The sequence below is a fragment of the Cervus canadensis genome, chromosome 6, assembly GCF_019320065.1.
Source record: "Cervus canadensis isolate Bull #8, Minnesota chromosome 6, ASM1932006v1, whole genome shotgun sequence".
NCBI classification, from domain to species: domain Eukaryota; kingdom Metazoa; phylum Chordata; class Mammalia; order Artiodactyla; family Cervidae; genus Cervus; species Cervus canadensis.
In genome coordinates this window covers 47,792,246-47,810,120 of record NC_057391.1, presented here as the reverse complement: position 1 = coordinate 47,810,120, position 17,875 = coordinate 47,792,246, and the positions used below count along the sequence as shown (strand labels likewise).

General features: G+C 40.7%; 1 protein-coding gene across 1 annotated transcript in view; it reads right to left on the bottom strand.

Annotated features, from left to right (window-relative positions):
• ADAM10 (ADAM metallopeptidase domain 10) overlaps positions 1-8,978 on the bottom strand; it is a 142,054-nt gene extending 133,076 nt beyond the window's left edge. Inside the window, exon 1 of the mRNA XM_043471836.1 lies at positions 8,877-8,978. Within this exon, the coding sequence (XP_043327771.1) occupies positions 8,877-8,931 (55 nt within the window). The 5' untranslated portion in view covers positions 8,932-8,978. The remainder of the gene's footprint in view (positions 1-8,876) is intronic.
• Positions 8,979-17,875: the final 8,897 nt, after the last annotated feature.

Sequence of the window (17,875 nt, the reverse complement as noted above, 5' to 3'; positions counted from 1 at the left end):
GGCATCACAGTACGTTGACCAATGCTTGACTTGATATATAATCACTCTGATCTTGAAGTACTAAATACCATTAACAATCTGTTCTTTTGTATGACAAAGGTAGACTTCAAGAACTATAACATCCTCTATTTCAGAAATATACTTAAGTTTCTTTACTACATTCTTAGAAAAGTTACTTCTACAATGTGACTTCAAACTTAAGCCACAGTACCTGTTTCTTCATTAGAAACCAGTCAAATCATTTTCTATAAATATCCATCCCTAACAGTTATAAGTGAAAGCTCAAGACAGGAGAGTATGTCTGAATTGTAAGCATATTACAATATACCCACTTTTTCAGATAAGCTGGTCTCTAAGAATTAAAAATAGTAAAGCTAGCTGGCTCAAAGTGAAATTATAAACTATAAATTTTAAAGTAAATCAACCACAAAAATATGAAATATCAATAGCTAAAACCTAACAAATGTATTAAATTTCAACCACTTATGAAATACAACTTAAAATTCCAAAAGTGGAAACATGTACATAATTTAGATTTCTGTAAGGATTCGAAACACCTTTACACCGTCAAGTGCAAACATAAGTACAGACAAGGAAAAAAAAAAAAAAAAATAAGTACAGACAAGGGACTATGACTTTTGGCCCACCACGCACATGCACGTGCACACACACACACACACACACACACACACACACACACAAAATGGCTCCAGCTACCACCCCATGTTGACATACATCTACCCCACACTTCGCACCTTATCCTTACTCTCATTACCTCGCCCTTCCCCCATATTATACCCCAAACCATCTGCCTCTGCCTCCTTCCAGGAAATCTGATGTGTAAATAAAACAATTCAGCCAAAGATGTTACCAATGACAATAATGGTAGGGAAGGATGGAGTTATGAAAAAGACATAGAGGTCTTTGAGGACTTACTATGAGTTAAAATTCTAAAGAAAATAAATTGTGAAAAGGTGAAGCTGAGTAAAACTAATTCTGAAGAGAGATTTGCAGAGTAAACTGCTGGTCAAAGTATCTTTCACCACAGAAACTAAAATCCAGCTAATCCATGGCTTTTCTAGGTTAACAAGAAACTGGTTTGGTTTTCAGATAATCCTTACGGGCTATCAGTCATTTAATCACTCTTATAAATTAACCAAATCAAATATAAACTCAAAGCTGAAGGAAGAATGGGCAATACTGGGGAAAAAATTTTTCTAACTGCAGTGCACAGAGCACTCCAAGATGAAGGCTTCAACAGGATAAGAGTATGGGATGCTTAAGTGACTTGTAATCAATTAAGACAGCAAGCTATCAGAAATAACAACAAAAAAGGATGATGACAATGGTGGAAAACTCGTGCTAGACAGAGCAGGGTTTCTCAACCTCAGTCCTTCTGACACTTTGGCCAGATAATTCTGTGTTGGGCGGGGGTGAGGGGGGGGGTGTAGCTGTCCTATGAATTGTTAAGATGTTTCACAGTATCTCTGGCCTCTACCCATTAGATAGATACTAGTAAGCATCCCTCAAGTTGTGACAACCAAAACTATCTCTAGACTTACAGATATTTTTATGTCTGCTTTGCATATACATTTTAACTACACATTAATTTTTCAAAATTTTTCAAATTTTTCAAATATTTTTCATAGTATTTACATCATAAATACTATGATGTAAATTCAGAACAGACATTTTAAAAGATTCAATGATTAAGTGACAGAATTGTGTTCAAGAGGAAATTAAGGATTTCTTAAATTCTATTTCTTAATGTGTGGTAATGATGTTCTAGTATTTCAACTTCTATAAATACATTTATTTAACTATATTCTGTAACTAATAGATTCCAAATGAAATTAGGCTTGGAAACAACATATTTTTAATAATTTTGCACAGCACTTTACAATCTCTTCAGCAATTTTACAAATTTATCCCACTTAATTCTTAGGAAAAAAAGCAAATTATATTACACCCAATTAAAAAGTATAGGGTTCTACCTGTATTCTTTTGAAAACTAAATCCAAAGTTCAAAGCTGTTAAATATATAATTGTGTCTGTGTATGTGCATATCCCTTTCAATCATTAATGCAAACAAAGATAAATGGAAAGAAAATTCTGCTCCACAAATCATATTTGTACACTTGGCTCAAGTAGAGAAATCACATTATTTTCCCCAATTTGTGTCTGAAATTTCACAATTCACATATAACCAAAAGTATCAAGCATATTCTTGAACTGAAGAGTCTAATTCCAATTTATGGATCTTTAAATCTAACCTATCCCCTCCACCTCAAATTCACCAAACTTCTATCTCCTAACTATCAGAAACAATGCTTCCTAAGTTTTCATTTTGTTTTAGTTGCTAAGTCATGTCCTACTCTTGTGACCCCAAGGACTGCAGCCCGCCAGGCTCCTCTGGCCATAGGATTTCTCAGACCAGAATACTGGAATGAATGCGGAGAAGGAATACCATTTCCCTCTCCAGGGGATCTTTCCAAACCAGAGGTCAAGCCCACATCTCCTGCACTGCAGGCAGATTCTTTACCACTGTGCCACCAGGGAAGACTGCTTCCTAAATGACTAGCCACAAACTGTTGAAGGACTGTGCAAAGTTTTAGCTAACATTCAACCAAAGTATTGCTTCCCTGGCAGCTCAGTAGTAAAGAACCCACCTGCAATGCAGGAGCCGCAAAAGACAGAGGCTCCATCCTTGGGCTGGGAAGATCCCCTGGAGAAGGAAATGGCAACATGTGCCAGTATTCTTGCCTGGAGAATCCCATGGACAGAGGAGCCTGGTGGGCTACAGTCCATTGGGTCTCAAAGAGTCAGATACAACTGAAGCGACTTAGCAACAAAAGTATTAGCATACAAGTCAGATAAAATTCAACTCTAACACACATTCCAACTTTGAACCTTCAATCTAGATTCAAAATCTTAGACATTTTTCAATTACAAAGTCTGAGGTCCTCAAAGCTTTATAAAACTACTCTGTCTCCAATACAACAGCATCTAAGGTCCAAATTCAACACAGAGTGAGCCCTCAATAAATTGTGGTATCTTTGCATTAAACATCTGACAAGTTTTACCAGTTATTCTTCCATATGATTTCTTGTGTACTCTTGTTTATTTCTACAATCACTACCCCAATCCAGGACTCAATTACCCAGTTCATCAAGTAGCTAACTTATTCCTTATTGTATCATATCCCAACTGCTCAGTTCAGTTCAGTCCCTCATTGGTGTTCGACTCTTTGCAACTCCATGGACTGCAGCACCCCAGGCTTCCCTGTCCATCACCAAGACTCTCGGAGCTTGCACAAACTCATGTCCATGGAGTTGGTGATGCCTTCCAACCATCTCATCTTCTGTCATCCCCTTCTCCTCCTGCCTTCAATCTTTCCTAGCATCAGGGTCTTTTCCAGTGAGTCAGTTCTTCCCATCAGGTGGCCAAAGTATTGGAGTTTCAGCTTCAGCATCAGTCCTTCCAATGAACATTCAGGACTGATTTCCTTTATAATTGACTGGTTGGATCTCCCTGCAGTACAAGGGACTCTCAAGAGTCTTCTCCCAACACCACAGTTCAAAAGCATCAATTATTCAGCACTCAGCTTTCTTTATAGTCCAACTCTCACATCCATACATGACTACTGGAAAAACCATAGCTTTGACTCAACAGACCTTTGTTGGTTCAACTAACCAAAATTCCACAATATTGGTTGACTCAACCAACCAAATTCCCAACTGCTCAACCAACTAAAAGTCCACAATACCCCATAGTTACCATAGCCTATTATATGAAAAATGAGAGTTCCAGTCATCATGGCTCAAGTTAGCATTTCTCCTTATTTCCTACTGTAAACTCTCCATTCTAGGCAAGTAAACCTACATGTTATCTTACTACACCTTATGATATCTTCTTTATCTCAAAAAGCTCTCTTCAACTGGCTGATGTCCCTCCAGCTTAATAAATTCTCATTTCAACTACAGTACATAATTGGAACTCTTATTTTTATACCTTGACATTTATGTCTACTCTAGCAAGCTCAATGCTTTTTGCCTCTCCTCTCACTCAAGACTGTGCCTTCATGACTCCTATTAGCCACAGACATACAATAAACACTGATGACTAAACAACAATGTTCTTATTGTACATGTTCTCACATTGTTTAGTTGGAGCTATAGTAGCTTCAGAATGGAATCACCCAATATCAAAGGGAATCTACACTCCCTGAGAACTGTTCTCAGTACTGCTGTTTCTGCAACCTAGCTAGGACAGAATTGTCCCCACTAGTCCTAAGGCAAAGCCTTCACACTGCTATGTGGCAGTGTTACTACCTTCACAAGACTCTAAATGGTAGGATTATTCCATTTATCCTTAACGTTGCTCCCTTTCCCTTGTAAAAAAATTGACAACCAAACTAAGTTTAGCCCAAAACAGTAAGCTGTTCTTATACTAAATCTCAATCATTTAAGAAAAGATTAAATCCAGCCCCTTTAAAAGGGGCACAGTAAATGTGTTTTATAAAAACTTCTAAGTTATCTACAGGACTCTCAACTAATTTTTTTCTGAGTCCCATCCCAGCAGAAAAAGAAGTGGTTTCTTATTTCCTCACTGAGATAAAGAGATGTGGAAAAACTGTAACTATCATTATTTAAGACCTTCAAATTGTTACTATTATGAACATAAGAATTTTGTAAAATATCTAATACCCTAATGCCAGATAAAAAGTATTGTGTATGCCACAGTTTTTATCAGCAAATTTCTAGGACCATAGAAAAATCAATATTATAAACAATATAATAAAAGTTGAATAAGAGGTCTCAATCCAAAAGAAATAATTTTAAGGTTGCTGTCGGGACTGCAAGGGGCATGGGTTTGATCCTTGGTTGGGTGACTAAGATCCCACATTTCACACAGCACCACCAAATAAATAAATGTTGCTGTCATGTTTGCAAGATGAAATTGAAGCAAAGATGCAAATAACATACCTACAAGGACTGAGGCGAGTAACAAAAATGAGTGCAGCAGGCTAAGCATACATACAGCCAGCCAGATTGAAGGGAATCACGTTGATTCCCAAGCCCAGTTTAAAGAGGGGAACAGCTACTGCTCTGCTCTAGACAATAGTAATATTTCTGAGCAGTTAACAGGATTTTCAAGCCGTCCTCTCAAAATACAGAAATCCATAAACTTCACTCAGAAATTTCCCAATTTGGGACTTCCCTGGTGGTCCAGAGGCTAAGACTCCATGTCCCAGTTCAGGAAGCCTGGGTTCGATCCCTGGTCAGGCAACTAGATCCCATATGCTGCAACTAAGGATCCCACATGCCGCAATTAAGACCCAGCACAGTCAGTAAATTTTAAACAAAAAGAAGAAGAAATTTTTAAAAGAAGTTTCCCAATTTTTCAAAGTTCATCAGTACTTGAAACTTAAAGACACTGCAAATCAAACAAAACACATCTCTAAGGTGATTCAGTCCAGAGAACACCGTTGAACTAACATGTGAAAACTGCTTTCAAAAAGGCATGAGGGGGCAATAGGTAAAAAGTTCAGGTTTAGGTCAAACTGGCTTGGGTTTGACTGTCTAATTCACCACTGAGCAGGTGGACAATGTCAGAAAAAATATTTCTTCAAGCCTGCTTCTTCAAATATAGAATGTCACCACTCTCTCATACAAGTTGGAAAGTGAAACTTCTAACACAGTATCAGAAATACAGCAGACATTACAAAAATGTCCCTTACTCTCCCTGCTCCACCCTGCAAATCTGTAAGATAATTTAAAAGATATTCGATAATAAACACCCTGGAAGATGTTAAACAAGTTATAAAAATGAGAGCAAAAGAGAGGGGTGCTTGCCATGCCCAGTTCTTTGCTACTCAAAGAGGTCCTTACACACACAGAAAAGATACTGCTAACTAATGGCTTGAAATGGGTCAAGATAGTACAGTTAGCTGGACTATCAATATCAAGATTAAAAAGATGAAGAGTCGCAGCTCCTTAAAGATAAAGACCAAAAGTCTGTCCATTTTATTAAATTCATAGACTCTGACTTGCAGGTAGAAGTGAGAAATAATTTAAGCTTAAACTTTTATACTTTTCATACTTTTGGCCCAACTTCCAGAAAACTTATTTCTTTAAGAAGCATGCAACAAAGCAAAGCATCTACACCAGACTTTTTAATATAAGAAACATGTCAGGAATTCCCTGCTTGTCCAGTGGTTAGGACTCCATGTTCTCAGCTTGGATTTGATCCCTTGTTGGGAAACTAAAATCCCCACAAGCCCAGACAGCACAGTCAAAGAAAAAAAAAATCATATTCTAAGAGTTCATTTAAAGTATGATTTCATTAAACAAAAACAGGGGATTGATTTTACTACTACCGCTGAAATACCTTTGGACCTCTCAAACACACCAACTTTTTTAAAGAGAAAGAAAAAACATCAACTCACCAATACATTTGTGTTAAAAAGTACAATTCACATATACATAAAAATTCTTTGGGCTATATATAATCAGAATAGTTCTAATAAATTTCTAATGTGGTTGCATATAATAAAGCATTTTATTCATATATTTGAGTACATGTCTATACAGATGCTAAGCTCTAGAAAATTCATGGTCAGTCAGTCAGTCAGTTCAGTCGCTCAGTCGTGCATCTTCCTACAAACAGAACACAGGGTGGACATGTGTGAGAAATGGACAGCATTGGGAAAGTTTAGTTTCAAGATTCTAAACACATTCTCTTTTCTAGCTTCCCACCATCACACTAAGAGCAAGATAAAACTAATGCAAAACAGGATTGACAAATCACAAAGCGGAAGCAACTAAAAACGATTATTAAGTATCTAAAACGACTTATACTTTAAAGTTAAATCCACATTTCCACTATAGCTTGTCCTAATCTACACAAACGTGTATTCATTCTCTCATAGGAGAGTCTGAATGCATTCTATTCTCATATCATCCTTAGATAAACTTCTTACAAACGACCATAAATAGCTCAGATGTGTGGATAAAAATACATTACAAATATCTCCAGGTACCCCAAAACTACAATCTTGATGTTAATTTTGAAATTAAAGATTTCTCAGTGGCTTTTTAAAAAAAAAATCTGCTTAAAACAAACATCAAAAAGTAAGCAGCCTTTTAACCAATGTTTAATGAAAAATGATACTTTATAAATGACTCCAGAGTTCTGAATTTAGAAAATCTTTGTTTAAAAAGGGTCTTAGTCCGCAAAGATTACGCTGTCAATTTATACTTTTTCTTCAACCATCAGAATAGACCAGTGTCTATTCTTACTGTTTAACTCTTTAAAAACAAAGGACATTTTACATACTACTAATCAGTAGTTTAAACTACCTCATGTGGATGCCTTACTTTTTACTACCTCATAGAAATCAGCATCTAACAAAAAGTGAAAACAGAAATGTGCTGGAAGTCACATTTAGAACATAAATACAAATGTAAAAACAAAGGCCCTTATAGAGGTTATCCAGCATAGATATTTCAAACTAAACATCTACTAGAAGCTCCTAATCTAAAATGTTTCTCTAGAAAATGAACACTACAAACTGCAACAGAAGTCTACCTACAAAGCATCCTCAGACTAAGTAAAAGACGGAACAAAAATATGCTAGGCTATGCAGTCCTAAGTCAGGGAAAATAACAAAAACAATCCACTACATGAAATATTCAGACATATTCTAAATTATCAAATGAATCTATACTCATCCAAAACACCCCGAAAAAATTCCAATCCAATTCTTTTAAACATACTTTAAAGTCTTTAAGTTTACTACGGTGGGAAGTGAAAAAGTTAACCAAAAATAAAGCACTTCACACAAGAATAAAATGATGCAGTTGGTCCTGGGTTACACTGGAAGCAAAAAAAGTCTTCAAAACCGGAGTCATCAAGAAATTATACGCTTTAGCACACTTTAACTCCAACGTGGGGAGGTGGGGTGGTGGAGGGTTGCCACTGTTTTGACAATCCATTAATTACACTATATGTCTATTGCACCTGAGGGTTGAAGAAAACTCTTCCAAGTTAGGTCACGAGGGACCGTCCCTCTAAAAGACGCAAAGCAGCCTACAGACCAAAGAACGTCCCGAAACGACTTAGCTTTCTCTCCACGAAACCCTTTCCCCTGGGCAACAGAATGTTTCCACAGAGCAGAAACACACCCTCCTGCTAATCTTCTCGGAACAGTCGGACAGAGGCGGGGCACTCTGGAGAGCCGTAGCCGCCCGGCTCAGACCAGCAGGAGACCACTGTTACACCTCCTCCGGCGACCCCTCCGCAGAACCGGGTCGGTCTGGATCGCCGCGCCCGGTAAAGAACAATACAATCGCAACTTCCCACGAGCCTGCGCGGTGATTCTTCGCGGCGGAGGGGACTCCGGAATTCGCCACGGGCAGGGGCTGGGGCAAAAGGGTAAGGAGGGTGAGTGCTGGACCAGACTGGCAAAGATCACCGACCCCGTGGCAGCTGCCCGCCCCGTCGCCCGGCAAGCCCGCTGGAGTGATGGTGCCACCAGCCTGAGCCCCACGGCTCTCGCTTGGCCACCGGATCTCCCGACTTTGCTTCTCTGGCAAGCGACCCCAGCCTCCCCTGCTGCTGGGGCGGCAGGGGGCGGGAAAGGCCTCGCCGGAGATTCAGAGCGTCCTCGCCCCGCCACGGAAGGGAACGCGGTCGGGGCGCGGGGGACAATAGGGAGTGGGGAGCACTACGCGCCCGAGTGGCGCCGCCGGCCGGCCGGGCTGACTGACGCACCCGCCGCACGGCGCGATTGGGCTCCGCTCGGCCCGGCCGCCGCTGCCGCCGCGCGGTCCGCCGAGCTCACGGCGCCCCCGGCACTGGGGGTCGTGCCTCACCTCCCAGCCCGGGAACCCAGGAGAGGAGCAGAAATAACACTCTCAGCAACACCATCTTCCGCTGCCGCCGCCGCCGCCGCCGCCGCCTCCTCACGGGTTAACAGCAGCACATCGAACCGGAGGGAGAAGCTGAAGGGGCTTGGTCCGGAGCCTACACGGGAAGCCGGGACCTCCCCGGGCAGGAGAAACGGCGAAACACCTCCCTCTCGCCCCACTTCAGGGGCCGGCAAAGCTCCCAGCACCTCCAAAACAGGGACCTCCCTCCCCCTCGTTCGTTTCTTTCCTCCCTTCCCCGCTTTCCTTCCCTCGCTCCTTCCCTCTTCTCTACCTCCCTCCCCCGAGCCCGGGACCTCCGCCTCCTTCCTTACCACGTGACCAGCCGGCGCCCAACGGGCAGGCGGAGCCGCACCCCTTCCTCCCGCCCCTCCCCCTCCCCCAGGCGCCCCAGGGGCGCGCGCATGCGCACTGGGGCCGGTTCCCGGGCTGCTAGGCCCGCCGCCGCTTCCTGTCCGCCGGCGGAGAGCTGGGATTGGGCTTGGGAGGCGGGGTTTCCTGGGGTTCCGCCTCCGGACTGGAGCGCAACTCTGCGGACCGTACAGGGTTCGCTCTTAGTGCTGTTGAGAACTGTGTCTTGAGCAGAAGAGGCAAACTGAGGGATGTTAAGGCGTCGCTGTCCTCGTCTTAACTTCACAGGGAATGGGGATTTTTGTTACTTCTTTTTTTGCCTCCCTGGGTGTACAACTTCTACCAAGTAAACAAAAGCAAAGCCTCCCCCACCCCGCAATAGAAGCAAAATCCCAACAAACAATAATTACTTTGGAGACAGCCAACAAAGCTCAGAACCTGAATGTAAAGCCTTTCAAGCAGCAGAAACATACAGCCTAAGTCCTATTTTTCTGAATTCTATAAAACTGTGTCACAGACCAGGCCTTGGCCATTCTAAAAGCGTGCAGCCTCTACCACAGGTACTGAATCTAGCCTGAAAAATGTCCTAGTTACCACTTTCTGTTCCTTCTCTGAAGAGAACTCTGGAGTCTCCTTCACCCCAACTTCTTTGAAGCTCCTATTTGAGCTCACAGTAACTCACTTTGATTTTTTAAACTTGTATTCCATGGATTAAAAACTTAAACATAAAACCTGAAACCGTAAGACCTAGAAGGAAACAGAGTGAAAGCTTGATGGCAATGGTTTTTTTTGGATGTGATTCGAAAAGCACAAACAACAGAAACAAAAGTAAATAAGTGGGCCCACATCAAACTAAAAACCCTTGGCAGAAGAATCAAAATGAAAAGGCAGTGTTTGGAATGAGAGAAAACACTTCAAATTGTTTCTCTTATAAGGGGTTAATAAATTAAAATATATAAGGAACTCTTACAACTCAGAGGTTACAAAGCAGACAATCCAATTAATCCAATTTGAAAATGTGCAGAGGAACATAGTGCTTTTTCAAAGAAAACATCCAAATGACCAATAGGTGCTTGAAAAGATTCTCACTACCGCTAATCATCAAAGAAATGCAAATCAAAACCACAGTGAAATAAAGCCACATTGTTAGAATGGTTATCATCAAAAAGATAAGAGATATTTGGACTTCGGTGGATAAGAATCTGCCTGCCTATGCATAGGTCACAGGTTCGGTCCTGGATCTGGGAAGATTCCACATGCCCCAGAGCAACTAAGCCCTGGCGCCACAGCTACTGAGCACTCTAGGGCCCATGAGCTAGAACTAATGAACCTGTGTGCTACAACTACTGAAGCCCATGGAGTCCCCACATCACAACTACTGAGCCCACGCACTCCGACTATTGAAGCCAGTGCATGGCAATGAGGAGTAGCCCCTGCACACCACGAGAGAAAGCCCGCTCAAAGCAGTGAAGACACAGCACAGCCAAAAATAAATAAATAAATAAATATATATATATATATATATATATATATATATATATATAAAGACAAGAGCTACTTCTTGGCAAGAATATGGAGATAGGGAAACTCTTGTGCATTTTAGGTTGGAATGTAAATTGGTGAAAGTAGTACAGAAAACAGCATAGATGTTCCTCAAAAAATTAAAAATACAACTACCATAGGGCTCAGCAACACCCACTCCTGGGTATAAAACCAAAGGAAGTGAAGTCAAGGTCTTGAAACAAAATCTACACGCACATATTCATTATAACATCATTTGCAATAGTGTCCCTGTATGGATGAATGGCTAAACACAATGTGGTATATAGATAACATGGCATACTATTCAGCAATGAGAAGGAAGGAAGTCTTGCCATCAGGGATTAACCTGAAAGGCACTATGCTAAGTGAACTAAATCAAACAGAGAAAGACAAATACTGTGTGGCCTTATTTATATGTGGAATTTTAAAAGGCCAAACTAAAAGAAACAGAGAGTAAAATGGTGGTTACCAGGGTCTGGGAGGTGGGGGAAATCTGGAGATATTGGTCAAAGGGTACAAACTTCCAGTTATAAGGTGAATAAGTGCTGGGAATCTAATACTGGTAATCATTTTGCAGTACTTAAGTGTATCAAGTCATGTGTCAATTACATGAAAAACATGTATACAGTTTACATGTGGTATGTTGATTATCCAAAAATATATCCATTTGAATGCCGAGTTCCAAAGGATAGCAAGGAGAGATAAGGAAGCTTTCCTCAGTTATCAATGCAAAGAAATAGAGAAAAACAATAGAATGGGAAAGACTAGAGCTCTCTTCAAGAAAATTAGAGATACCAAGGGAACATTTCATGCAAAGATGGGCTCAATAAAGGACAGAAATGGTATGGACCTAACAGAAGCAGAAGATATTTAAGAAGAGGTGGCGAGAATACACAGGAGAACTATACGAAAAAGATCTTCACGACCCAGATAATCACGATGGTGTGATCATTCACCTAGAGCCAGACATCCTGCAAGGTGAAGTCAAGTGGATCTTATTAGGAAGCATCACTACGAACAAAGCATGTGGAGGTGATGGAATTCCAGTTGAGCTATTTCAAATCCTAAAAGATGATCTGTGAAAGTGCTGCACTCAATATGCCAGCAAATTTGGAAAACTCAGCAGTGGTCACGGGAGTGGAAAAGGTCAGTTTTCATTCCAATCCGAAAGAAAGGCAATGCCAAAGAATGCTCAAACTACCACACAATTACACTCATCTCACATGCTAGCAAAGTAATGCTAAAATTTTCCAAGTCAGGTTTCAACAGTATGTGAACCGTGAACTTCCAGATGTTCAAGCTAGGTTTAGAAAAGGTAGAGGAACCAGAGATCAGATTGCCAACATCTGCTGGATCATCGAAAAAGCAAGAGAGTTCCAGAAAAACATCTAATTCTGCTTTATTGACTATGCCAAAACCTTTGACTGTGTGGAGCACCACAAACTGTAGAAAATTCTGAAAGAGATGGGAATACCAGATCACCTGAGCTGCCTCCTGAGAAATCTGTATGCAGGTCAAGAAGCAACAGTTAGAACTGGACATGAAACAACAGACTGGTCCCAAATTGAGAAAGGAGTACGTCAAGGCTGTATATTGTCACCCTACTTATTTAACTTATATGGAAAGTACAACATGCGAAATGCTGGGCTGGAAGAAGCACAAGCTGGAATCAAGAGTGCCAGGAGAAATATCAATAACCTCAGATATGCAGATGATACCACCCTTACGGCAGAAAGTGAAGAAGAACTAAAGAGCCTTTTGATGAAAGTGAAAGAGGAGAGTGAAAAAGTTGGCTTAAAGCTCAACATTTGGAAAACTAAGATCGTGGCATCCGGTCCCATCACTTCATGGCAAATAGATGGGGAAACAATGGAAACAGGGAGAGATTTTATTTTGGGGGGGCTCCAAAGTCACTGCAGATGGTGACTGCACCCATGAAATTAAAAGACGCTTGCTCCTTGGAAGAAAAATTATGACCAACCTAGAGAGCATATTACAAAGCAGAGACATTGCTTTGCCAACAAAGGTCCGTGTAGCCAAAGCTATGGTTTTTCCAGTAGTCATATTTGGATGTGGGAGAGAAAGCTGAGCACCGAAGAATTGATGCTTTTGAACTGTGGTGTTAGAGAAGACTCTTGAGAGTCCCTGGGACTGCAAGGAGATCCAACCAGTCAATTATAAAGGAAATCAGTCCTGAATGTTCATTGGAAGGACTGATCCTGAAACTCCAATACTTTGGCCACCTGATGCTGGGAAAGACTGAAGGCGGAAGGAGAAGGGGGCGACAGAGGATGAGACGGTTAGTTGGCATCACCGACTCAATGCTCACGTCCTGCAGTCCATGGGGTCGCAAAGAATCGGACATGACTCAGCATCTGTGCTTCCTAGATGATTCATTGGTAAAGAATCCTGCCGAGCTGGAGACAGGGGTTCAATCCTGGGTCGGGAAAATCCCCTAGAGGAGGAAATGGCAACCCACTTGCCTGAGAGATCCCCTGGACAGAGGAGCTTGTGTCTGTGGGGTCGCAAAGAGTCAGACAGGACTGCATGACTAAGCAACAAATTAGTCTTCATCTTTAGCATCCTGCCTCAGTAGGCTGAATTAAAGAAGATAGGTATTAATACTAATAATAATTTTGAATTCCTACTTTTTACTGTAGGTTTTTTCAACTTACTACCACGTGCTTTTTTAATTCTCATTTTGAAAAATGGATTACTATAGTTTTGCTCCAACATCAGTAAGCTCAAAAATACAGTCAGAAGTTCCGAAATTATCTGACTCTTCTTCCTTTGTCTACTCATAACTAGTCACCAACTATTAATTCTTCCCTAAAAATGTTTTTCTTGTGCCTTAAATCCTTCACTACCTACTATTGTCACTCCAATTCACACAATCATTTTCTCTTGCTTACTGGACTTTTAACCCATCTCACTCCAGTCTCTCTCACTTCTGGTCCTGCTTTCAAATCTCACCTCAATCCACTACAGTTTGCCTCCATCCCCATCAGCCCCAAGAAGCTACCCTTGCTGGAGCCATCAAAGATCTGTTAGTTAACCAATGCCACTACACACTTTCACTCCTTATCTAACTAGGCTTTTTGGTCAGTTAACATTCTCTCCTCAAAATTCCCCCCTCCAATGTTTCCCAAGGTCATGCTCACCCCTGATTTTCCTCCTTACTTTTAACTGTGACTTCTGCATCTCTTGGCTTCCCTGGTGGCTCAGACAGTAAAGAATCTGCCTACAGTGCAGGAGACCCAGGTTTGATCCCTAAGTCGGGAAGATCCCTTGGAGAAAGGAATGGCTATCCAGAAGAGAAAATGTCTACACACTCCAGTACTCTTTCCTGGAGAATTCCATGAACAGAGGAGACTTGTGGGCTACAGTCCATGAGGTTGCAAAGAGTTGGACACAACTGAGCAACTAACACTTTCCCTTTCACTTTTCTGCTTCTGTTCCCTGGGGTTTTTTCCTCTCTTTATCCTTTAGATATTATATTGATATTCCTCAGGATTTTATCTTTGGCTTTCATATTTTCTCATTCTTCATGTGCATGACTATTTTTTACTACCTCCAAATACTCTGACTCACTAGGCTGTAAACTCCATGAAAACAAAGCCTGGATCTGTATTGTTCTGAGTTCTATCCCGCTACCTAGCACATAGTCAGCACTTTTCCTACACCCGTGCCCCAAGCACCAGCCCTATATCCTAGTTACATCATTTGCCAGTATAACAACTTTGAATAAGGCATCTGTACCACAATTTCCTAATGTTTACATTAGGAATAGTAGGAGTAGTAATACCTACCTTTGAAGGTAGAGAGTTAAATAAATTAATAGAGGTAAGGCAATGAGAATATAGCAAGGCATTAGAGCAAGCATTATAAAATCTTAGGTGTTGTTACATATCTAACATGTGCTAGCCAATTCCTTCCTGACATTATATGGCCACACCAAATTCAACATGTCCCAAAGTGAACAAATCCCTACATCAACCTACCCAAACTGTTTTTTTTTTTTCCTTCTAAATTCCCTATTTGAGTTGAGGCAACATTGTCCATGCAATTACCTAAACTTCTCTCCCATTCCAGTAATCAAGTCATCTCTATTCTCCACTGTATGAAATTCCACCTCTTCCACCTATTTCTACTGCCACAGCCCAGGCTCTGGTCTCCCCAATTCATATCACCTATTCCCTGACTTTTTGCCACCACTGCTGCCAGAGTGACCTTTTTGAAAAATATGTCCTTTTATCTCCAGGATAAAATGCAAGGCCTTTATGATCTGTTCATTGCTTTCCATGACAGATTCATCTTTCATGGCTCTTTTCCTACTTTATCTTCTAAAGGTAGCAAGGACAAAGATCAGAGTAATAGTATTAGCTGGTTGTTGGGCTTCCCTGGTGGCTCAGATGTTAAAGAATCTGCCTGCAATATGGGAGACCAGGGTGCACTCCCTGGGTTGGAAAGACCCCCTGGAGGAGAGCATGGCAACCCACTCCAGTATTCTTGTCTGGAGAATCCCCATGGACAGAGGAGGTTGGCGGGCTATGGGTCATGGGGTCGTATGCTCAGACACTACTGAGCAAGCTCATTATTAGTAAGGAAATGGAAGCTTAAAGAACTTAAATAAATCACCAAAATCTCAATGCTGGTACCTGGCAGAGTCAGCACCCAAAGTTAAATCTGACTCGAAAGCATGTGCTCTAATCACTCCAATACACTGCTGTTCAACTGCAGTTGTCTTCTCAGACGCACGTATCACTTCCCTCTTCAGTATCTTTGCACATTTTATTCCCTCCATAAGGAATTTCAATAATTCATTTTACGACACTTTTTTTGGTCAGGATTTTGCTTTCTGTATAAAACATGGCTCAGAGAAGAAAAACACTTATAAAATCCATTTGGGGACTTCCCTGGTGGCCCAGTGGCTAAAACTCTGAGCTCCCAACGCAAAGGGCTGGGGTTCAATCCCTGGTTAGGGAACTAGATGCCACACGCTCTGACTAAGACCTGGCAAAGCCAAATAAAAATAATAAAATAAAAATGAAAATCCACTTTTGAGGAAAAGAGAACAGTAGAAAATGGTATTTACAACTTAAGGCATTTAGAAGAGTGTTATAAATATCACTTTCTTTTCAAATGTAAAGGAATAGATATTGTTAAACATATAGCTCAGGTTTCTCCTTTGTAACATTTCACTAACTTTACCACTAGACAAAATTTAAAATCACTTGCTCAATAACCGTGATATTCAAACCCAACCTGCTCCATGCACAGGATGCTGAGAAAACATACAGGGGAAGTCAAGGGGCTGAAAAAAAAAATTTAAGTATACCATATCCATAATTCTAATGTATTTGTATCAAACTGTACTGTATTTGTTTATGTTAAATCTTCCTTAATTCCTAAAGATAGTAATGAATCACATGTTGTAGGGGTTTTGAAAACAGAACCTCAGAGAGTTAAATATCCAACAAATGTTTATTGAATCTTAATGCCAGAATAGAATCCATTTCACTAACATATTCAAAACCTAGGAGTGATTGCTCCCCTCACTGTCTAAAGTCGTGATATCTTATTCTAACGTTCAAGATGCTCCAAAAACCTCAATTGTCGAAATTTTCTCTCTTATTGTTACAATACAGCTTCTACTCCACCCTGTCAAACTGCACGTGGGAATGCGAAAATATCGTCAACTTTCTCCCTTCTACACTTTCTCTCTCTCTCATCCTCCCTGCTCATACGGTATGTTTAAAAGAGAAAGAAAGGCAATGGGCCCAAAATGGAGTTACTTATACTAGGCCTCTTGTCACCAAACTAAGATTTAATAGTTTCAGTTCTCTCAGAAACAGAAACTTAAACCAGTCAATCAGGAATCACCTGATCAGCACCTGATAGGTAATATACCAAACTGTATATTGGGTCAGTCCCTTATTGTCCCCTAAAGGAAAGTAGCTTTGCGATAACAAATATGCTCTTTTGCCTAATATAAGTTCCTTGCTTTCACTGTCTTCTGCCTATAAAAGTCTTTCATTTTTTACAGTACCTTTCTATCTGCTAGATTGAATGCTTCCTGATTCAAATCTATTTTTGTTCAAATAAATTCTTTTTTTTTTTTTTCAAATAAATTCTTAAAATGTTTAATATGCCTCAGGTTACCTTTTAACATGTATTTCAGACATAGGCTTTAAAGTGCTGGTGACAACCGGTAGCTCATAAGCCAAATTAGACTCACAGACAAGTTCAGTTTGATTTGTAGTTGAAAATATTTTTTTTCTTAATTATATGTCATTCTTCAACAGTTAGGAATGTTCATGTTAAAGCCTGGACGCCCGATTTTCTGTGAAAGCTGAAAGGTTAAGCAGACTGAAGTTCCTGCCCAGCGTCAGCTGGCTGAGACTGAGGAGAGACAGCCCTCCTTGGACGGGGCTGGCCTAATGTCCCTGCAGTCTGCCTTATCCCTTTCAGTATTTTACCTTATCATATTTGTTTTAAAAATTAGACCAAGTTCCAAATAGTCCTGAAGTGTTTTCCTAGAATCTTGGGGCCCCCGATCTCAATCACATTTAATACAAAACACCTATTATTTATATCCTTCATCTGCAATTAATCATGTGTTACTTTATTGATGAAGAGGCTTTGAGGAGGAGCAGAGGGCACTCAGAAAACTTTACAGGATGACAATGATAATTATAGGTTATTCATGCAACCAAAATTTGATCTGTTCCTGCTTTGGGGATTTCCAGACCACCCAGACAATATTCCTGATGTAGTGCCAGGCACCAAGGTAAGCAATTCCCAAACACGATCCCATTTACTCTTTGCAACAATGCTGTGAAGTAGGTAATATTCCATTTTATAAATGAGGAAGCAGGGGCAGACCAGGGTTCTAAACCAAGTATGTTTGACTCCAAATCTTGTAGTCTAGTCTTTTGAATTACTGGATGAATTCATTCTTATTATCACTGCCATGATCCAGATCTACTTCTTAGCTTTGAAGTTCAAGAAGCTTGATTTTTCTCACCGCAATCTGAATTGATCAGCCAACA